The sequence below is a fragment of the Gymnogyps californianus genome, chromosome 5 (genome assembly GCF_018139145.2).
Source record: "Gymnogyps californianus isolate 813 chromosome 5, ASM1813914v2, whole genome shotgun sequence".
Classification (NCBI taxonomy): domain Eukaryota; kingdom Metazoa; phylum Chordata; class Aves; order Accipitriformes; family Cathartidae; genus Gymnogyps; species Gymnogyps californianus.
In genome coordinates, this window is record NC_059475.1 from 18,606,164 (window position 1) to 18,629,125 (window position 22,962).

The 22,962-nt window shown below is 39.7% G+C and overlaps 1 protein-coding gene and 1 long non-coding RNA gene across 2 annotated transcripts in view; both read left to right on the top strand.

Annotated features, from left to right (window-relative positions):
- Window positions 1-623: 623 nt before the first annotated feature.
- The window catches only part of MOB2 (MOB kinase activator 2), a 115,041-nt gene continuing 92,702 nt past the window's right edge, over window positions 624-22,962 (top strand). Inside the window, exon 1 of the mRNA XM_050897218.1 lies at window positions 624-698. Coding sequence (XP_050753175.1) covers window positions 682-698 — 17 coding nt within the window. The 5' untranslated portion in view covers window positions 624-681. The remainder of the gene's footprint in view (window positions 699-22,962) is intronic.
- On the top strand, window positions 11,050-15,445 carry LOC127016607 (uncharacterized). The gene is made up of 3 exons (XR_007766503.1): window positions 11,050-11,120; window positions 14,793-14,847; window positions 15,267-15,445. It is a non-coding gene; the product is annotated as an uncharacterized LOC127016607 (long non-coding RNA).

The following is a 22,962-nucleotide window of genomic DNA, read 5'->3' on the forward strand; positions in this document are numbered from 1 at the left end:
AACAGTGGTCTCTGTGCAGGAGTGGCTTGGAGCCCTGCGGGAGCTCCAGGCTTTCATCACCCTCACGAATTAACGCATTTTGTCTTGTGCACAGGGTAGTGTAACCATCCCAGCGCTACCTCAGGGGCCCTGACATGGAGCTCCCCTCAGGGAGCCCATGGCATAGTGAGAACTGAACTGCTGAGGCCCAGTCCCAAACGGTGAAATCCCCCCAGAGGGGGACGAGTAACGGCCAACAGCTCCCAGCCAGGAGGAAGTCTCTTGAGGGGCCCCGCTCCCCTCAGCCCCCGAGGAACCCGGGCGTGCCAGGGCCCCTCACGCCTTGAGAGCGTTAACGGCCGCGGCCGAACTACATTTCCCAGCGTGCCCCGGGAGGCGGCGGTCGTGGTGGGGGAAGGCGGGGGGCCGCTTCCGGGTTGGCGGCTGGCGGCCGCCAGCGCCGTGTGTTTACTTCCGGCCGCCCGAGTGCGCGAGTGTCAGGCTGAGGAGGGGACCCGGCGCAGCCTGGCGGCCGCCTCGCCCGCACCGCCCAGCCGGAGCCGGGCGGCGGGGGAGGGAGGGAGGGAGGGAGCGAGCGAGGGAGGAGCCTGGCCCCCGCGCCCGCAGCGGCGGCCCCCATGAGCGGGCGGTGAGCGAGGAGTCGGCGGCCGCGGGAGCTTCCCGGCGCGGCGGGACCCAGCCATGGACTGGCTCATGGGGTGAGTGGGGCCCCCCTCTTCCCCCGCGGGCCGGCACCCGCAGGAGCGGCTCTCGTCTCGGCAGGCTTCCCCGCTCCCGGGCAGCCTGGAGCCGTGGGGGGAGCCGTTGGGGGCGCGAGGGCGAACCGTTGGGCGCGTGAGGGGCGCCCGCCGAGCGGGGAGGCGCCGGCCGCCCTGTCGGGTGCGGGGCGCCCCGCGGGCGGCGCAAATGACTAATCAGTTATTCGCAGTGGAGGTGACAAGCGGTGTGTTCACGTCCTGCGGTGACAGCGAGAGGAAGCGTTAGAGAAGGCGGCTGGACCACACAGAGGCGAGCTTCTCTGGGTGTAGCTGGCTGCGCTTGAGGGAAGGAAGAGGTGCAGAGGAGCCCTTGCCTTGTCCTAAGCGGTCGCTCTCTGAAAAAGTAACTTTCCGCTCCTTTTTTGGGGGATATAGGAGGGCCAGGCGTTGCAGGTCTCCGTGCTTCCCACCAATACAGTGTGGGACTAATCCCTCTGCAACAGAACATCACTTTAAACCGAAAGGTTTGCCAAGGTTTAAATGGCTTTCTGTGGAGAGGAAGAAGAGACCTCGGCAGAGATTAAAGCCAAATCAGAGCCACGCCAGGGGGCTTGGATAGCCTGGGATTAATAGTGCTAATTACATAGAGGCAGAAGGTAGAAAGCGCTTTGCTGCTGGTTTTAGGTCTGAAAACCTCAGTGCAGGAGACGGAGCTGCAGTTGATGGGAGTGACCTGATATGCTACCAGTATCCTAAGCAAGATAAACTCGGTTACTTCTTGCATGAATTGTGCTGGCGACCTGCACTCAGGTGAACTGTGAATAATTATGCTTCAAAATCGCATGAGCAGTAGGTTTATGCTTCAGCAAAAGCAGTATTGCAGTGATAACTTGCTGCCCTTGGTTTCTTCTTTACAGTAGTTTGGTCTGGTTCCTGAATGTGATCTTTACCATCTAGGTTGCCTCCTTTTTTAATGTGATGTGCCTAGAATACAAAATAAACTATTTTGTCGCAGTTGCTAGATGTGGTGTATTAGAAAGATCAGTCGTGTGTGTGTTGCCTTTTGTCTGCAGCTGAACTGTTTGCTGGTGAAAATACAGCACTTGTTACTTCAAACTAGATGTGGCTGAGTCTTGAGCCAGTTGTCAATACCAGTTATGTTTTACTGTAAGTTTGACCCCTCAATCTAATGGAGTGAATGCTAAGTATCTGTGAGGTAGACATTGATGGCTGGGTTTTCCTCCAGCAGGCTGAGCAGCGGAAATGCAGTATTTGTGGCATGTGAAGGGGTCCATATGCCATGTACTGCAACACTTATGCCTTGTAAGTCAGAGGGCTGCACTCTATTATTACATGGTCTTAATGAAAATATAAATGACAAGCTTATTTTGATTTGTTTTGTAACAACCACAAAGCACAGGTGGTCTGTTACATTTACGTTGTAAAAGTAAAAGCTGAAGTGTCAAAAAGTGCCACTGTAGTTACAAAGAAGGTCGAACCCAGGACTTATGCAAGACATTTGGATGACTCAAAATGCCTCATTTACATAGTTGTACTTATTTTGTGTGAATTATGTTGTAAAGCAGAAAAGAATCAAGGTTTAGTTTAGCCAAACTCTCAATATGTTAAAATACCAGGTTTCTTATGAAAAATACTTCGGGTTTTTTGAAGTTGCTATGAAAAAATTGGCATTTGTTCTGTACTTTTTTTACCAGGGCTGGGTGGATCCGTCCATGTGTGGAAAAAGACTTGCCTGTTTTCCCCATTGTAATGGGAATGGATCCTGAGTCATTTGTGTGTTACTTGCTTGTTCTCAGCTATTTCCTGATACGTTTCTCGCCTGACCAAACCCAGTATTGTCCCACTGATGCTCTTAATGTTTTCTCCTTTAAAACTTTGCTCTATGTGTGAATTTGGGCGGGTGGGGGTGGGTTACGGCAGGAAGGGAGAGCATTGGTATTTTGAAGGGGGAAGGGGTAGAAGGCCTGAGGGACCCTTTCTTATTTTGTCTAAGTTATGGCTGCTGTTAGCAACTGTGTGTCTAAATGGAAATATCCTTCTTGCAGTTTGAGAAAGAAACTGAGGACATTCGTGTGCCAGAGCAGAAGTTTGGGTAATGTCACTCGCTCAGCCTTTCTTTCAGTGAAAACTTCAGCTGTTTGGGTCTCTTGTGTGAGAAGGGAAGGGCTGCAGAAGAACCTGCAGAAATAGCAGGAAAACGGGTCATGCCCAGTAACCCATCAGTTTGTGTCGATGCCTCTGGAGAGCAAATTGTATTGGTCTGCTTCTTGGTGTTGTCACTCTTTCCCGAATAAGTGTCACCACTAATAAAAGTGCTGTGATCCTTCTTATTCCTAACTGCTTTGGTAACGTGCTGGTTTGCAGTTACAGCTTTCCATGTGCTTTCTGTACCCTTCTTGTATGTCTCATGTTATCAGTTGTGCTTCCTTAATGTTTTGGTGTGAGAAACACCCTCTGTGTTTTAACTTCATATTACTGAGAAATTAACCTTCAAGTGCAAGTGTGTTAAATTAGGCAGCAGTAACAGTTGCTTCTGTTCTAGATCTCTACCTTTCAAGGCTTGTGTCGCATTTATCTGATAGACAATTTAGAGTGAGATCTGCTTTATTCCTTGCTGGTCCTCACCTTCACTTGTGGTCTCGTGGAAAGTGGGGGAAGGGTAAGTTCTAATCATACTACAGAGGGCAGCAGCCCAAGTGTCTCTGATTGCCTCAGTGTGCTTAATATACAAAAAACGGAAGCTGAAGCTTATGAACAATAGTGAATTTATTACGGATTAACAAACAGCTATGGGCTTACATGGTCACACAGCAAAACTTCTCTGGGTGCTGCCTTCTGTTCAGTCAAGTGCTTCAAAATCCAGTCAAGTCCTAGGGAAGAAAACTGAAAAAAATGAGCTGCTGGCATGTTACAGTGCTCAGTTTAGCACCACAATAAACCCAGAGTCTTTTCTGTGGTTGGTTAGTATCTTTTACCCTTCTACTGAACGTAGCCTTAATACTGATATTGGTGAAAGGCTATGGTTTCTTCAGTGCCTTCTCTCCATTAAAAAAAAAGACCATTTTGAGCTTTTTTTGTTGTACAATTGCTTAATTGCTTTGCTCACCAACATCTGACAGATCTATATTACCCTCTTTAGAAGAGATTCCAAAATTTTGTATTACAAATAGCATTGATCTGCTCTTGAAGTTCAAAGTAGCAACAAAGACAGGCATTGTTCCTTCAGTTATGAAACTTGCTTTTTAATTTGTTTTAAAGTTCATAATTAAAAAGGAGTCAAACATATTAATGGTACTAGTAAACCTGACACGGTGTCACTTATTTTTAATCTTCAGCTGTGATGTCTGATGCTGTAACACTTTTTTTTATAATAGAGGAAGATTGTGAACTGTTATGTAAAAAGGGGAGAGAGAAACAAACTATTTTACCAACAATTACCTGTTAAACACAAAACATAATTTGGGGCTACATCTGTACTATGAACTTTGTAGTTTAGCAGGTTAATAGACTGTGCTGATTGAAACTAAAAAACCTGCAACTGTTTAACATAGTTGTGAGGGCAGAACACCTCTGTAGATGCATCTTAAACTGGGGAAAAAACCCTACCTCTGCAGAAATGAGCTGGAGAGCTTTGTATAGGCTACTTGAAAAGTCTTCAGCATGTAGACCAGCGCTATAAAAAGGGACTCTTAGTGAAGAAAATGGGCAGGAGGGGAGATCTTTAATTTTTTCCTTTTGCAGGAAAGCTTCTGTTTCCATAGACTAATGACATTTCCTCTCGACTCTTACTTGAATGCCTCTGAGCACAACAAAAACTCTTCATCCTCAAGAAGTGAAATGCTACCTCTAAACTGCTCGATGAAGATTATTTTCTGTTGAATGTGTATCAGTATTTTCTCTGCATCAGAGGACTGTGTTATTCCAGGATCATTGTAAGCATCTCTCGTACTTGTGAGCTGCAGTGTCCACTCCTTTCACAGGCACTTCTGGTACCGGTAAAATGTCCATGCCCTCATCCATGTGGCTTGGTTTCACTGTGGTACTAAGGACTCTTTTTCCAAGGGAAGACTGCAGCACCTAGTGGCTTGTTAAAAATAAAATTTTAGATGCGAAACTTCTGTTGGGTAATAAAACTTTTTTCTTCTGGACAGCAGGGTGTCTAGCTCTTGCAGGGGGGATTTATGACAGTAAGAAATAAGTTGTGGGAGCATGCTGACTTTACACAAGTGTATTATGTGTCTACCTTTCTGTGCCTTACAGTGACTTGACAAAGATTCACAGCTCCTTCTCCCAGACTTAATTAGAGTGTAAGTGGAGTAAAAGAGAAGGGGCTGCATGCACTAGGGATTCCTCCTGTCTTTAGTTTTTAAGTTGTAGGTCTTGCTGTCCATACTGTCAGACCATTCGCTGCTCAATTATTTGTTCTTTCACATGTTGCCCTGGTGACTTGGAAAGGAGGGCTTAAAAATGATTGAAGGCTATTCTTTTCTTATATCCCACATCTTCAGCTTTCAGGACAGTTAGAAAAGCAATGGCCTAGAAAGATCAGGAAAATACAGATGGCAGAAGAAAGAAGCAAACTCCTAATCAGAATATTTGTGCTTGAAGACAGCACAGGCAGGTGCAGTCTGCTCAGGTACTCTGTGATCTGCAAGATAGAGCAAGTGGCTACAGCTGTAAACTGAAGAATATCTAATCCAATGTAATAGCTTTCACACTTGCAAATTTTATTTTGTAATGTCAATTAATCCATTGTAAACACCACATATATATGCTGCCTTGTATAGTCTTCATCTGACCAGATAGGTAGTTGGAAAGTATGTTGTGTTAAGACAGCACAGTAGCTATGCAAATTCAATCTTTTTGAGTATATGCTATGCTGATGATTTTTAACAAACAGTGCAAGAGAACTTCTCAAGGTCTGCACAGTGCTAGATTTGTCTAGTACAGAAGGCCTGTGTGTCATGCATTTATTTTATTTAGCTATAACTGTCAGGGGCTTTAAAGCTAGCAGTTTTTCCACTTGTTTTGAATATAGGATTTTGCCACATTATCCCAGCAGTGATTTTGAAGGCTGGAAGAAAAGTAACACATACTGCTTTTTGTTGTCTTCCATTCTGCATTTATGGAAGTGTCTTTAAGAAATTTCCTCACAAGGCCTTAAGACACTGTCCAGTTCAAGATACACTATGGTGAAATATGAGTGATATTGTTATGCAGAGAAATCCTAGCCTTGAGCTGGAATATGTAAGGACTAGATGTGAAAAAAGCACACTAGTGTTCTAGTTCTGAGTCAGTAAAAATCCAATATGCTAATTTTTCAGCTGTTAGACTAAATCTTTGTTACTTTTGAATGGGATGCATTATCATAGAATTATAGAATATCTCAAGTTGGAAGGGACCCATAAGGATCATCAAGTCCATTAATTGTAAGGAGTGCATCTTGTAGTGGGAATAGGGAGAAATCATACAGCATACTTAGCTGTTGGCTTGGCTGGTGCATAATACAGTTGAACCAAGAAGAGTACTGCTGTCTTTGCCTAGCAGACCTTTATATAAAAAGGTAGCTAATGATTTTTATTCTAGCTACTGTTTGAAACTTTCTAATTATAGCAAATATTTCTGAAGAAAGGAAGAACGCTGGAAGTTCTTCAGCTGCTGTAACCATAAGGAATGCTTTCCCCTTTCTTCCCTTTAGTCATCTTCAGTGAAGAAAGTCTCCTGCCTTTATAAGGCAGTCTTCCCCCTAGAAACTCTGCTGTAACCTCTCACCTTTCACAGCTTGCACAGTGTGTATATTTGTTCTGTTTTTTAACTGACCTCACAACAGGTGTTTCCCTTGCATTACATTCCTTGCAAATTCTTGGCTTCACAGGTCATTTTCCCTACCTTGAGGGAGCTGAAAATAACTGAGAACTGGTAAACCAGACATGTCCAGTCCCATTGGGCAGGAAATATTCATGTGTTCCTTATTTACTTCTATTTATAGGTGCAACATTACCTGTGGGGTCCCAGGTTGTTCTCCCCAGATAAATCTAGGTCTGTCTGTGAGCCACGTGCACTCAGTTCACTGCTTGCTTATGAGATTTCAATATTATTTCATACACTTATCAGACACGAGCAGTACCTCTGCTAAACCAGAAGTTAGCTGTGAAAACAACTAGCATAACATAGTCCGCAGGTAAAAGAATATCTCCATTAAATATTAACTTGTAATATTCATTAGTATAGTAGTGGAAAGGTGCTGTTAGTTTGAAATGTGAGTTTCCAGGGCTATCATAGTTGGAGAAAAGGAGTCAGGACTGGACGAGAGCAATTTAAACTTTTCAGGCACATTGTTCCCTTATGTCTCTCTGGTTCTGAAAGTGCTTGGTTATATTACTGAGGTTGTCACTGTTAAGGCTTTTCTGCTGTAATGCAAAACAAATGAAAAATAACTGCAGAGCCTTGCTCCATGAAGTGTCCTGGTATAGTTAATTATTGGAGAAAATGCCAAATAAATCCTGCATTTTGAAACCTGTGTTACTTTAGCAAACCACAGAATTTGTATCAGTTAGGCAGTTACTTTCCTTTGGTCAGTATACTGGTTTGTTCTTATGAGAGCATTCTTTTTCCAACAAGGATTTTATTGAGGGACAAGAAGAGTAGATCAATCTCAAGGTCTCTAAAGTAAAATGAACTATTACTTTCCTTAGAAAAAAGAGTTGAGCATTCTAAAAGGGTAGCAATACTCCTTCCTTGCATCTCTCTGTGTGTTACCCTCTTCTCCTTTGTGCTAGCGTCAGTATTCAGGAAGGCTGATAGGTTAAGATGCTCATCTGACTGAAGACTAATCTTTTTTTTTTTTTTACCTTTTTTCCTCTCCTAAGGTTAGTTTTCAGCTAAATGAGTTCCTGCAGCCTGTTTGTGTAGCTACATGAATAATGCTAATAACACTGTGGAGCTAGTGAGAACATTAAGCTTAGGGAACACTTTTTGGTGGCAGCAAGGACTTAAATCAATTGAGTGTAATCATGTAGTAATGTCATTATTGGTGGTAATTACTCTGCAAATAATTAGTGATTTTTCTGATGATGTATCCTTCTGTTTGAAAGAACTGCAGAATGTCTGAAAATAGGATATGCTATGGCTAGGCTGGTATCTTGGAGCAGGTAATGGCCTCAGAGCACTGTCGCAGTTGCTGACCTGCTATGTTACATTCAGTTTATGGCTAAACTATAAATACACTCATAGTGAACTGGGTATTTATGAATAACCCAGAATTTATAATTTGCTCTAGATCATGTTTCAGCTACCTGAGAAAAGTGCTGGCTCTGTCATGGTGTGAATGTGAAGGTAGGTGGTATTTTGTGTGCCTGGCTGAATCTAGCAGTCTGATTCAAGAGTTTTCAGGAAGATTGGTTCATGCATGATGGCCTCCATAGCTTTGCCATATTTCACTGGCAGTTTCCATCTGTTACATCTACTGGATGTGGGCCCAGAGCATGCATACTTGAAAGAGTAAAATTAATAAGAGACTGCAATTTTTAGATAGCTGTGTATACAAGTTTGAACTCGGTGTTGTCAGATCTGCATATTCTGCAATCATTGCTGACCTACTAAACAACTTTAATGTGGGTTTCTGCTAGTGGAATACTACTGAAGTAATCTTGTGCATCATTTTTAACCCATGTTTAGCCTTCTAAAATCAGTGATAAGGTTGTGAAACTTACTTGCTACGTTCATTTTTTTTTAATGCCCTCCTTAGCAATTTTTCCACTCATTCTGCAATTAAAGAAAAAAATAGACTGTGTCCTTCACTGTACTAAGCTTTATAATGAATAAATGAGATTTTTTTAAATTTATTTTTGCAATCATGTTGTTTATAATATTACTGGAGACTGTTATATCAGTGAGACTACTTGAGGAAGAACTGTTGCTTCATGACTTTGTTCCAGCACTTCAAACAGTTGCACTCTAGGAGCTTCCCTGCTCCTGAAACAGTGTGCAATAATTTTAAATAATTTAATTTTGGAGTTAGAATGGTGAGTATAACTGTAAATGGATGAACAGCAGTACTATAATTTTAGCATTTGGAGGGGATAAAATGGCAGTTTTGTCTGAAGTTCATTTCCTTTTATTCTCCCAGCCAAGAGAAACTGGTCAGGGTGCAAGTTCTTCACACAATCCACAAAGCTCTGTTTCTGACTGTGGAAAAAGAGCATTAAAAAAAACCCCAAACAAACCAGAATTTAGATACAATTTTCAAGGCCCTGAGGAATGTCAGAAATTAAACTGGAATCAAGACAGGAATGACTGTCATAGGTTGAATTCCTTCTTATTCTGAACATTCGAAGAGTAAATCTGTTAAGCTAGAATGTAAGCACACAGAAAACTGTATTTTTAAATGATCCAGGGCCGGTAATTTGAGCTCTTCAGAATATATCTGCATGCCTTTTTTAACTTTTTTTTTCTTTCTTCACTGTTCAGGTTAGAAAGGTGTTCATTGAATGTTTTTATCATCAGTGTTCAGTGACTGGATCACTGCTGTCCCTTCTCTACACTGAAATGTGTAAATCGTTGGGACTTTTACCTGAGAAGTCTCCTAGTATTTATACATAAAGCACAGAATTTGTGTGAAACAGGTTGCATAGAGGTGACCTTGAGACTGATTTTTTTTTTTAACTGCTTCATTTTACAACCTTAATGTTCCTTCAGTCTAGAATTTCCTAATTTAGAGAACTTCTTTCTTTTGTATGGTTCTTCATAAAACAGCAGGGAGTTGTTCAGGAAAGACTTTGTTCCCTACAGTGTATCTTAACAAGTTACGCAAAACTGGATAGAGATGGTTTTTTACAACAAGGTGTTTTGTGTCTACTTTGCAGATGGGCTCAGGTTACAGAGTTAACTCTGTGGTTTCAAGTTTGCATCAGGTGTGATAAATAGCTTTCTTTTTAGTCAGTCTTCTCTCTGATGATATCCAGGTGTTGCTGGAAATCCAGTCTGTAACCTTCATGATTGTCATGTCTAATACAGTGTTAGTGTGTGACTGCTTTCCATCAGATATAAAAGGGACCAAGTTTGTAGTGAGGGCTAATAACTTCTATTAGACTGACAGATGTACTTGGGGAAGAAAGAAGAAGCTTCTGGGCATACTTGTGTCTCTTGTTTATGTTAACAGACTGTCTTGAACAAAACCATGTTAGTACTACAGCTCCATGTCAGCTGAATAAATCTCACCTGCTGATTTAGCAGGGGGCTGGTACGTTTTTAAGGAGCTGACCAGCCTACATTCAAAAAGCCACAGGTGGGCACTGGTCTTACTATTTAAGGTTATCTGAATCTCTTCTAGGAAAGGAAAGAGATTAGAAATGGGAGTATTTGCTGATTCTGGTCTAGGGTATCCAGATCCTCAGATATACCTAATCCCCTCCAATGTAATCTTTTCTTTTGTTCCGTGAGTCAGCCTTTCTTGGTTCATTTGTAATTTCTTGTTGGAGTGCATGTGCTAACGTGTAGTTCTGACATATTTGTGGGTCTTGTCTGTGTCTCCTTTTTGTTGTAGCCAGATAGTGCCATTTTTTGAATTAGCTGAATTTTGAGGTTCAGAAGCAGTCTGACTGGTAAGAGATGAACAGAATAAATAGTGAAGGGGATACTTCAGCCTAATGACTATAACTGGGTTTTTTTGTTCAATTCTAGTCTTAATCTTGTAAGGTAGAGAGTCTGTTGGATGCCCCTTTGCTGCTTGATTTTTCCGGCATTAAGGAGTACTGTTTCTTCTACACAGTATTCCTGGATGGGCATCTAACAGTAGTTGTTCTTATTGTGTCCCTTCCTCACTTGATTATTGTGGTGCTGTTGGTTATGAGCAATTTTTGAAGACCACCCTGAAATTTTCGGGGTTTTTTCAGATGTATTTATTAATGTTTCTTATTAGGCATGTGATAGGCTTTTACCATGTGGTCTGGCATAGCACAGGTTTTAGCTTTGAGTTATGGGTGCTATTCAAAATGCTGAATTTGGTGATTTACATTCTTGTAACCTCAGAGTGTCTGTAATGAGGTTGTCTCCCTTGCCCCACCCTGCTGAATATGAAGGTACTGGCCCGAGTCACTTGAGCTTGTTGAGGCTTGAGCTGGTGGAGTAAAGTGCTATGAAAACTCATCTATGAAAGGGAGATTCTGTGTTAATGCTTGTAATGCACAGCTAGGTATTTAGCTGCAAGTTTACAGGCAACGTGGTTGGTTTACTTTCTAAAGGGTGGCCTTGCTGTTTTCATACAGTACTATAAGGTGGTGTGTTTTATTTTGTTTTTTTTAAAGTGTTTATAAGTGTTTTCTAGGCTTGTTTCAGGCAGGATGTACCCAGTCATCCACTGAAACGTAGGCAGATGTTGCTATATGTGGTATAACTTTCCAGGTAGGCAAAATATTATTTACATGTTCAGACTTGCGTTTTCTCATTATTGTTAATAGAATCAATGCTTTTGTTTAAATCAAGTTCATCTTGGTTTTAGGTAGAGTGAAAACTTACTCAGTTGACTGGTTGGGAATACTTGAAATTAGTCATCTTGTTAATGGAGGAATATTTTCTGCAGTTCATGAAACACAGGCAGTATAATTATCCTCTACCTTGCAGGACAAAATCACTTGCTGGTTTGTTTTTTCAGTAGAACTGTGTGTAGTCCTTTTTCTAAGTAAATAAAATAAGAAATATTCTTGCTTAGTAGATCTATTAAATTCCCATGTTTAAACATTTTATTCTGAAACATGGGCTCTTCTTTTGTTTTCTAGTTGGCAAAAATTTCTTGAGAAGGAAGTAACTTTATAATAAAGACAGACCCATTTCAACACATTGATCTACTTGTTTAGGGTGTGTCGGCTAGCTGCAGTATTTCTGAGCCAAGCCAAAAATGTAAAATAAGAGTGTTAAGTATTTCTGTGGGCATCATGAATTAAGCTGACAAGGTTGCTTAACTTCTGAATGACAACTTCCATGAAGGTTTTAATGTGTTTTAACAGATACAATTCAAATTTACTCTTTTAACTTGATTTGACTTCCTGTGTAGAAAAGCACTCTTGCAAAGACAAACAGTAAAATAAATAAATAAATAAAAATTTGTTTTGGAAACAAACCTGAGAGTGCATGAGAGAGATCACCAGGCTGATGGTCCTCGGTGTTAAGAACAGCCATTGCTGTTCAAGTAAGCAGATAGAATTTGAGCAAAGAGGAAGCAAATATAGGAATAAAGATGGTGCTTATACACGTAATAAAACTTTGCTAGCGCATACATCATCATTTCCTGTCTGGGTATAGTAAAGGAATAATAATTATTTTCCATTATTACTAAGACCTTGATTTATTTATAAAATACTGCACACAATATTATCTTATGTAGAATCACTGTTTGTAATTGAACTGTAGCTGTCAAAACAAATGCACAAAGAACTTGGATCCAGGGAATTCCAGTACATGCTTGACCTAAAGGAGTAATTTATCGTTCATCCAGATAAACGTCTGTGGCCTGATTCGTCACACATGCACATTTTGCAAATAGACACCTGCAACATGCTACCCATGTATCACAGTACGCTGTCTGTGTTGCTGTCTGTTGTGACTTTTCAGTTGCCTATGGCTGCGAACATTATTGCCTGCCCTTTAATCCCTAGGCCAATAGTTCTTGTCCCATGGTTGTATATAATATTTTCTTCTACTTGTGGACTTAGCACACTTTTATTATAGGGTGTGGTTTGTTTGGGTCTGTGACTTTACGGACAAAGGTTCTAGTCCTAGTTATGCCAAAAATCAGTGTATGCAATTTGATGGCATCACAAGTCAGGCCAAAAGATACTACTGATCAGTCTCAAGGGCTAAGTCTGAGAAACATTGATGTCTTCTGAATGATGTGAGATTTGAACCTGAGGGCACCTAACTATGAGATCAGTGCGCCCTTTGTGAACTACGCAATACCCGAGTGGGAAAGAACTGTTGCTTTCTGGAGGGCTTGATTTCATAGTGTGATGGAAAAGGAAATGTGATTGGGTTGAAATGTGCAACTTTGTGCAAAATTGTGTCCTCTGCCATTTGCTTTGAAACTAGAGTTTAGTAACTGCTCCAAGTTTGCTGCTCTTAGTATGTCAATAAAGAACTCTGGAAGTCAAACTAGACATCTGTTAAATGAGCTATGAAAAAGTACATGAGGCTTGGAGGAGGTCAAAGGCTGTTGTAATGGGGGAGCCAGACTGCACATGCAAACCAAATCTATCCAGAGATTTTTGTTCCTAGCAAAGTGAAATGTGAAGATGTACTTCTTTTTCCCTATTCCTCTTAATTCTGTGATCCACTATTCTAAATCTTATACTTTTTAAAAATGACACACAAAGTTTTACTGGCTAGATGGAGGGAGTTAGTTTCACCTGTTTGGTATTGCTGACCGAACAATGGAGTAGATCTGGTCTGTATTAGCTAAAATAAGAGGGATAATGCATCCTAGCTCTGGTATCTTTTGGACGAAAAATACCGCATCACTATGAAAGGATGTTGCCAAGATGAAGTTTCTCAAAGAGTCTAACTGAAATTGACTGTCAGCTTATCCTTTTGCTAGTATATGCCCAAGTATATGGACTTTTTACATGCAAAAAAAAAAAAAAAAAGAGGCAGGACCAAACAGCTGTGGGAACAACTAATCCAAATTGGATCTATGTTCCCACTAAAAGTAATAATGTGGCTGCTTACGGGAACTGTCCCCGTGGCTTGTTTCCCTGAGGTCCCTGGAGACTAGCGATGCGGGTGGAGTGTGCAGGACATGAAGTAAAAATATTGTGAGATAAACCTGTCCAAAAAGGAGTCTAATTCCAAGGAAGACAATGATTATCATATAGCTGTGGGCTACTCATTAACTTGGATTTCCTAAAACAAATATTATGCTAGAGTGACAGCCAGCTACTAACATGAAACTATTACTTACTTTTTAATCTCATTTTGGACTTGCTTCTTTGCGCCAATTTTTTGGAGTTTAGTAGTAAAATGACAATGTGAGTATCACAGCAGGAACTGTCTCAGACCTCCAAAGAAAGAATGAATTTTCCAATATGCTCATTACAAAATCAAATCCAGAAGAACTTCAGGTTAACTAAGTTTCAGTAAATACTTGTTCTGCTTCATCATGTGGAAAAGCAACAGCAAGTTCAAAAATGGGGGGAGAATAAGGTAAAATTGGATTTAAAGACAATTGACTTGCCAGCATACTTTTGCAATAAAGGACATTTTTGGCGTCTTGCATAACAATAGAAGCTTGGAATACTAATAAATAGGAAGAATTTTTGTATACAGCCCATAATTGAGCTATAGGGTTTAAATTGTATGATTCACTAAGGTAAATAATACAGTTCTGTAAAGATTAACCACATTAGCAAGAGTACTAGCTAGGATAATACGGGTTTTCAGACCATGCCTCAAAGGCAAGCAGAGCCAGGAAGAAATTTCTCTCGGGATATGATGTTGGGCAATTAGCTGCATTTCCAGAGATTTATGGAGTCTTCTGAATAGCTTCAGGGTTGGCCATTGTCAGAAATGGAATATTGGGCTTGGTAGGCTGTTGTTTTGCATTGTGCATGGTCCTGTGATGTGGAGGTAGATATCCAGAACATATTTACATAACAGCATGGTAAAGCTTAATCTTTTCTTCTGTTTGCAAATACCTCCCCTTTCAACATATAGGAAGTTGAAATACTTCATAAAAATCTGATTGTTATACAGGGACAAAAATATAACTCCCTTCTAAAATAACTTTTGTGACAGTCATCTCCAATGTCTGTTTCTTGTTACAAAAGTACTAAATGTATTGGTGATTTGATTTTAAGTTTGGAAAACTTTAAGAAGTACTAATGGAATGCTTTTCCTCTTGATTCTTAAGTCAGGGCTATTTGTGCATTTGCACCTCGTGATGTGTCTTACAGAAAGATTAAGAAATTGATATTTCTTCTTCCTTGTTTTAAATTAATACTTTTTGGACTAAAGTAAACTTTGTCAGATTTATTATTCATGAAGTCAGCTGTCTTGTAAGCATATTTCATTCTTGCATTTGTTTAGAGGCCCTGAATTACAGCATCTGGTTCCTAAGGATGACGAAGTCACTCTTTTTCTGGTATTTACTGTTCCCTATTGTTGAAATATCACCTTTGGGACTGTGACTGTCATTAGACATTTGTTAATCCTTGTAGTAACTTTTAATGTTATTGATAATGCAATGATAATGAGGGAAAAAGATGAAATTGGTTCTTGGGGGAGAGGATTGGAAATTCCACGGAATTAAAAGTATCCCAGGATGTTAATATTGAATCACGGTGATGCTCTTCCTTTATTAGTAGTTTTCTAGAGGTGAAAATACACCAGCTTTTTTCTTCCTTCCCCAGAAAGAAGTAAGAATTAAGGTGGAGTCTATTTTAACATCAGCAAGAATAGAATGTAAATTTGGAAACAAGACCACTTGGTTATATATATAAGTTGTATTATTGATCTGCTGTTGTTTTTCTAATCTGTACTTGCTTGGTTTTTTTATTATAGCTTTTTCTCAAAAACAAATATCTACTTGGATCGGGGATGTGTTTTCAGAGATGCCAGATGGTACATTGGCCTTGGTCGTCTTGAATCTGCAGTGCTTCCTGAACGATTTAAATACTTAAAACTTGCGTATTCCCCTTGACTATAATGAGCTGAAGCTTCTGAAGTTTTAATAAAATCTTGTCACAATCTGAAGGGTTGGTTTCCGTCTATGGTAATTTTTTGTGATTTTTTTTTTTTAAAACAATTCCAATATAATGTTAATGTTTAGGCACAGTTTGCTAATTATAATCCTTCAGTAGGAATTACTTTAGCATCTGGAAATATGAAACAAAAAGATCATGGGTTGAAGGTGTTTTCCCTAAATGTAATTGCCTCTTAAACTTATGTAAACGCTAAAGTGAATTTTCTCTCCCCCAAAATGCTAATGGTGAGGATCCTTGATAGAAAAGAATAATGATTACTTATTTTTGTCTCATTAGGTGAGTGCTTTACCTGCTGGTGGGGTTTCTTTGTGTTTGTTTGGGGTTTTTTTGCATATGCACAAGAGAGATCTCAGCATGTGATCTAAATACACTTTGTATTATGGTTAGTAACATGCTAGCTTCATAATCCTAGCTTTATTTTATTTATGTAGTATAAATACAGGAGAAAAGTCTTGATCAGGAGACATATAAATAGTATCTAGGTATTTAGATGAAGAAAATATGATTCTGTTGGGTACTCTAAGGAGTAATATATAACCAAGCCAGTTCAAACAGCTGATCAGTTGAATGCTACCTCTGATTTGTTGGTATCATAGTGAGAATAAATCAGGTTTGTGTAGTGACTGGAAATGACCTTTTTACATTCCTTGGAACTATTTTCACTTTAGGCTTTTGAAAACCCACTGCTCTTCCCTGGCTTCATTCTTTAGTAGGTTTTAAATCAAATTGCTACAAAAACATTGTGTCCATATAGATTTTATGAGAATTTACATTGGTTTAGCTAACTCAGTTCAAAGGCTAACTAAAGTATGACAGCGTCCAACATTTGAGTCTTGTACTTCAGCTCTTCCTGGTGAGATTTCATTTCCTTAAAAATACAGTAGAACTTGACTTATTCAGGTATTACTTACTCCAAAATCTCTTGGAGAAAATTAAGTGCTTTGTCATCTAAAGGATGACCTCATCATATGCCAAGGGAGCAAATGAGGCTGTAGCAGCTCTTATGAGCCTTTATATGAAAATTGTGCAGATTTTATAAGTGCTGTGTCTCCTTCGTCCTTTTTCCTCTAGAAGGTATACCTTTTACCAAAACAAGTCGATGAAGTTGCTGATGTTCTTTGGATAATTTTGAAAATAGTTCACATATGGGAGTGGAAGGAAAACAAAGAAAAGTTAAAAATACAGTGCCTGCTTCCTCAGATGCACTGTGGCAGCAACATGTTTGTAACCTCCATGATAGACTTCAGTATGATATATCTTGTTGAAAGAAAAGCTATCTGGATTTTTAGCATGGCTGTGTCAAAGCAGGAGATTCCCTTTTTATAGGGGAGAACTATTGCTTTCTATTGCTCCAATTTCTCCCTCCAGTAAGCTTACTGAGGACAGCATTTTTCTTGCTACACCTTGCAATATTAAAAAACAGGGCTGATGTATGCATGAACTAGGAATGTTTCTGAAGACTGATTATCTTAAAACAAGTAATGACATTGGTATTTTATGTTGATTCGTGCTAGACTACAGCTGTGAGTGTTCTCAGTATTCTGAGTGCTGCCGTAAATAAATTTGTGTTCAAAAATTGGAATGATTGTCCATATGCCACAATAGCCTCTGATTGCTTTAATTCTCATTACTGTACCTGTGAGGGAGATATTTTTACCCAGTATCTGACAAGTGAATACAAATTTCTTTCGTGTGTCACTGTCATAGCTTCTTTGTCATAGCTTGATATTATGAGAACAAAAGAAAGCTAGGGACCCTAGTGAGAATGTTAGGGAGGGATTAACAGAGCCTTGTAGCTATGGAGTTAAGCTGGGCTTCTGTTTTCACTACCAATGACATCTTGATTTATGCATACTGGGGATGTTTTTAAACACAGAAGCAATAGGAAATAAGACAGTTTGCTTCTAGCCTGTGTTTCCTGCAGGGCTTCTTGGCTTTGCCTTCCGGTTAGACAACAGCATTCGGAGCATAATCTTGTTGTTCCATCCTCTTATTGCTGTTTATTTGTTTTGCTGGTTATGTAAAGCTCCGGGCTTGAATCTGTTCTCCCCTCGCCCAAATCTTCCTTGAAGATGTAAGTTGGGAATGTGCACGCAAAAAATCTCTTGTGCACATCCTGTTTTCAAACTGTGTTATTTCCTTCAGTCTTGTGCTCCTACTGAGAATGTGGCTTGAAGGATGTCTTGTGCTTGCATCTGACAAAGTTGGTGAATGCTAAGGATAGAAGTGCATAAATGGTGTAAGAGTTGAACAACTGGCAAGGTTGTTTTAACTAATGGATGGATTTATAGCTTTTTTTGAAGCATTTTGTGATGATACAGGTATCTAAGTAGTCTAAATTGTGGTTCAGGGTTTTTTTTTTTCTCAGGGTGTGTATTAAGAAAAAAGTAGTCTGGTAGCAGTTTGAATATTCGCGCTGTCATTATGGAACAGTGTAAACACAGATGAACTTGCACAAATACTGAAAGCAGCAGTCTGGAACAGAAATATAAACTTCTCCCTACTGCTCTATTTATTTCAAATGTGCAGATTGCTGAGATAAGCAAGCCTGCAAAGTTGAGATGGGTTAGCCGTTACATAAGTGTTAACTACTGTGAAAACAAGCCGCCTTCCATTACCAAGCACTTCTGAGTGGCCTGTTGCTGGTCACTTGCTAAAAGGTGACATAATTTGCAGTTCTAATAGTGTAACAGCTTATTCTTGCCGTGCTGAAATACTTTTAAGGATTTCAACTTATGCTCACTAGAAATATATTCATATGATTTTGTTTATGGGTTTAATACAAAAGCAGACTGATGGAAATTAAGTATTACAAAAGGAGGAGCTTTTAGAATGCATCAAAGGAGTTTTACTAGGAAGATGACTGGTATTAACATATAGCCCTGTCTCAGTGGTCTTTGGTATTAAATTGCTAATACAAGGTACTGATTAGGATCTTCCCATTCAGTGAAATTGTATGTTTTCATCTTTTGTAGGCTACTGTAAAACAACCTCTTAACCTAATGTAGTTAAACAGTGTTAATAAAAAGTAAAATATGCCTTCATTTATGTAAAAAAGCATATGAGCGTAGAAGCTTTCCTGATCCTTTAAGTGCTCTAAAACAATAAGACTATTTTTTGCTACAGATCAGAGAATTTAACCATAATACTGTAGTGTGGATTTCATCATTCAGCCTTCCCATGGTGTTTATGTCACTCATTTCTAATACTGTATCTAGAATTTGTACTGTACCATGTAGAAACTGTAGTACCTCTTGTTTTTGAGCTATGCTAAAATTTAGATAAAAGTTTTTTATTTCAACAGTGTTTGAGGCTGGACATACTGAATGAAATGGCAAGTTTGTAATGTGTAGGTTTTTTGTTTAATTTTCATAATTTTTTTTCCTATTAGAATTCCCCCCATTTCTCCTACTGAGAATATTTTGCATCATTATACAGGACAAATGATGCTAATGTTTGTTTTGTCATATAACGAATAAATCTGGTTTGGAAAGTTCTCTCCCTAATTCCTATCTTTAAAGTCTTTGTTATGGTTCTAATTAGTAGGTATTAGCATATGTATCAAAATGCAGAATGTGCAAGTACTATTTGGAAAATTAAATGCTAGGTTTAGCTCATCATTTTGTATCATTTGGATTTATTTTGAACAAAACATTAGCACACTGAAGTATGAAAACTATAAAATTATGGCATAAAATCAACATCAATAAAAATCTGTCTTATACACGGCTTTTCCTCTCCTAGTATCCATGCAGCTGGGCAAAAAAAGAGCAATATAACAAATGTGTTGCTGTTCTTCATGACTGAGACTGGAGAATGTAAATGTGGAATTATCAATGTGGAGTTGAAAATGTGAAAACATTAAAGTGCTTTTATAGTATTGAGAAGGAGGAAATGGGGTGGATCACTTTGAGGAGCAGGAGAATTTTCCTCTTGAGGCAAAACAAGCATGTATTTGTTTTGCCTGTTGCAGTAATGTGCCACCCAACATAAATGTTGGTACCATTACATCTGAAATAACCACAACCATAGGACTAGAAGAGCAGGCCTCGGCCCTAGTGAGCTCTGACTACATTAGGAGTTGTGCCCAATCACTTCTACTGTGATCCTTCCTCTGTTTTTAAAAGCTTCTCTTCTAGAGAAGGTGAGAAGAGAGATATTGACTGTAGACTTGGCATAAATATCTTGTGTTTGGTATCTTGTTCTGCTCACTATGCACTACATCTCTTGATTTTTTTTTTTTATTTTTTTTTTTATTTCCTAATACATATACTTTCTCTCCAGAAGAATGTTTTAGCAACAATTGAAGGATATGTAAAGGCAACCTTGAATCCTTTCCTGTGGAACTGACCTTTAAATATACAGATTTACAAGGAGTAACAGGCCTTTATAAAAAACACCGCAGTATCCCATAACAAAAATGTTGGTATCACACAAAGACTACGTATTTTATGCCATAGTTCCCTGAGCACTTTGGGTCAACTGGACTGCCATGAGAAGTGCTCTCTTCTCATTACTCCAGCTGTTTATTCCCCCCTCTTTGCCAGCTCATGTGCTTGAGGGATCTCATTAGGAATTGGATCCTGCTAGTGATGCAGGTTAAAACTCATGGAAAGAAAACAGCATGTTGGTTTGACTGGGATCAGTTCCTGATCCAATTCACTGTACTGCTGCACAAATACCTCTGCATGGGAGAGGCACAGAGGGAAGATAGAGAGACCAGGAGTGATGGAGGGGGAGTGGGATCAACTCTAGTGGTGGTAGTGACAGTTTGCTGGCTTAATGTATTTGTGGAACTGTGACATTAGGTGCTATGGTCTCTCTCAGAAACTTGTTATGTACTAGAGAAGACAAAACGCACTTTTTTTCTATAAAACAGGTTAAAATAATCCATTTTCAGTTAAGTAATACGTCCTCTGAGAAATAAATAATTGTTCAAATGTCTATAAAGTTGTTCTTCTCTTTTGCTACGACTGTGGATCCAGAAATGTCGCTATGACAGAATATGCTTCTGTTTGGAGGAAGAAAAGTAACTTCAAATCTGATGACAAAGTGTAATCAGTCAGGATGGCAAAATCAGGCTGCCCTGGTAAACAGAAGAGTAGAGGGGCCAGGGCAATTGCAGAAACAAGCTGCATGTCAGCTTGTCAGGTATCCTGTTTAATTGCTGCAGATCTCATGAGGGTTTGTGGTGATGGTTTGTACATACATGTGTGAATTTTTTGGGGAAAATGCTAGTTAGTTTGATATTTTTTAACAGATGCTTTAGCACACTTTCAAAAAATGTAGTTTTTAGCTTACATTTAGCCTTTCTAACTTCATTATCATTGTTGGAAGAATAGTTCGTACATCAGCTTATTTTCTGCTAAAATCAGACTAGCTCTCTTTTATATTCAAGTTGTTTTGCTACAGCAGAGCGAATGCAAATCAGACTCATTCTGTATCGTTTCTTTTGTGTTCTGTCACCATCTATGGTAATAGCCAGAAAAAAGCTCAACTCCAAGTTATGTCTCTCTTTTGATAGCTTTTTCTGCTGACATAGCGCTCCTTAACTGGGATGCTGTGTATCCTGGGGACAGGAATGGATTCCCTTTGTGGGTAGTCAGATGTAATCTTTTGGTAAGTCAGATGTAATCTTTTGGTAAAGGGATGACTTTCATAAAACACATTGCCCGTTGCTGGATGCAGCTGTTATGCATGAAATCCTGTTTATTGAATATGCAATTATAGAAGAATAATGATAAATGTCCTCCTTCTCTCTTAGTGCCACAGATGGCAAACTCATGCTGGTCAGAGGACCAAAGAGAAGTTAGGAAGTAGGATGTGCATCACATACTGTCTATTGCCACATGCTCCCAAGCCAGATGTTTTGTGATGTGAAAATCCAGTGTGTAACTTACAAAACAAAAATACACTTTAGTATGAAATGACATGAAGTTCTTGACTAAAATCGATTGTAACAGAATGTTCTTAATTCGCTTTCTTTGCAAGTTGTACTTTGTTTTGTGTGTGACTCAGTGAAGATGGCTGTAATTTTGTTCAACCTGAAGTTACCTAGCTGCTGTTCAGAGTACATTCATTCTTGTGACTCAGTGACTCAGTTCACTCTTTCTGATTTTGTGCACTTTTTTCCAGTAATATTTGTGCTTCCAGGATGCAAGGGGCAGTGTGTCAATACACTTGTTACAGGACCAAGCGTGCTGTGATCAGATGCAGTGCTTTAGAGGTCTCCAGTGTATTGTGAAATGCAGCCATGTAGGTTTATCAGGAGCAGCTGTTTTTGTTTCGTGGACGGATCCATCTGGGGCAGAGGGGGGAGAGAGTGAGTGCTGGTGGCTTTTAGAGATTAGCTGGTGACAGTTTTGCTTGGGAAGTGTACCAAGTTTTAGCAGAGCTGCTGTAACAGAATAGGAGGTGAAAGGGACGGTGAAAAAAACACAAGCTCTACTAATCTTTTTGTGTCAGAAGAAGCCTTTAGGATTTGGTTATCTGCATGTGGGTCTAATTGCAGCCTTGGTTAGAGGAATGCCTAATACTTCCTACTTCAGTAAAGAGCTGACTGAGCTGTTACAGATGACATTTGGACATAGAAGGCCTAGATGAGGAGTCAGAGCAGCTGTGTCCTTGTGCAGGCGAGAGGGAGACTGTCTGGTTTATTGGATTACCTCTTGTCAGATCATGGCAATACACGCTTCTTTAAATCCCTCGGGGTAGGGAGTGTCGAAGAAGGGATGGCTTATTTTAGGTAAACTGATTTAGACAGCAGTCCATTTTCTTGTTCCTTTTCTGCTGAGAAATGTGGGAATGTTTCATGAAAGGGTAACGTTCAGTCTTCGAAATGTTCACGTCGTGTTGTGGTATTCTGTGGGCAGAAGCTGTGTGGCAGGTATGAGCTGGGCAGAGGGCCTACAGCAGCTTGATTAGTTTCTGTGCCTTTTGTTTAACTTCAGGAAGTGGTGGGTGAGTGCTTGCTTCTAATGCTATTCCTACTCTTCTGCTTCTCCTCTCATCCTTTTTCTTAAGCATATGCTGGTTAAGGGTTGACAGTAAGCATTTGTTCAGCTTACTACTTCCTTTTGTATTAAAGGGTAACTGTGAAATCTTTCCATAGTGAAAGATTAATGAAAGATTTCTGGGTTTAATTCTTGGCTGTTGGAACCTCATGTATGTGGAGAAAGTGATATGGGTTTTATGGGATCTTCAGCACTCTTGTAGTCTATAATAGACTGCTGAGTTATTACTATGCTCAGGTCTTCTATCAGTTTCTTAATATATGAAGCAAATGCTTTGCTCTCCAAGTGAGCAGAAGGGATTTGAGAATAATGCCTTTCAAACAAGTACCATATTTTGGTTGATTATCTTTATCTTGGAAGCGACAGCCTTGCTCCTGCATGTTGGAGTGTAGTTCTGTACTGTCTCTTGCTGTGCTTGGAGAACTTCTAGTTACTACACAGAAATGGATTCCTCTTTCTTGGAGAGGAAGGTCTCCTGTC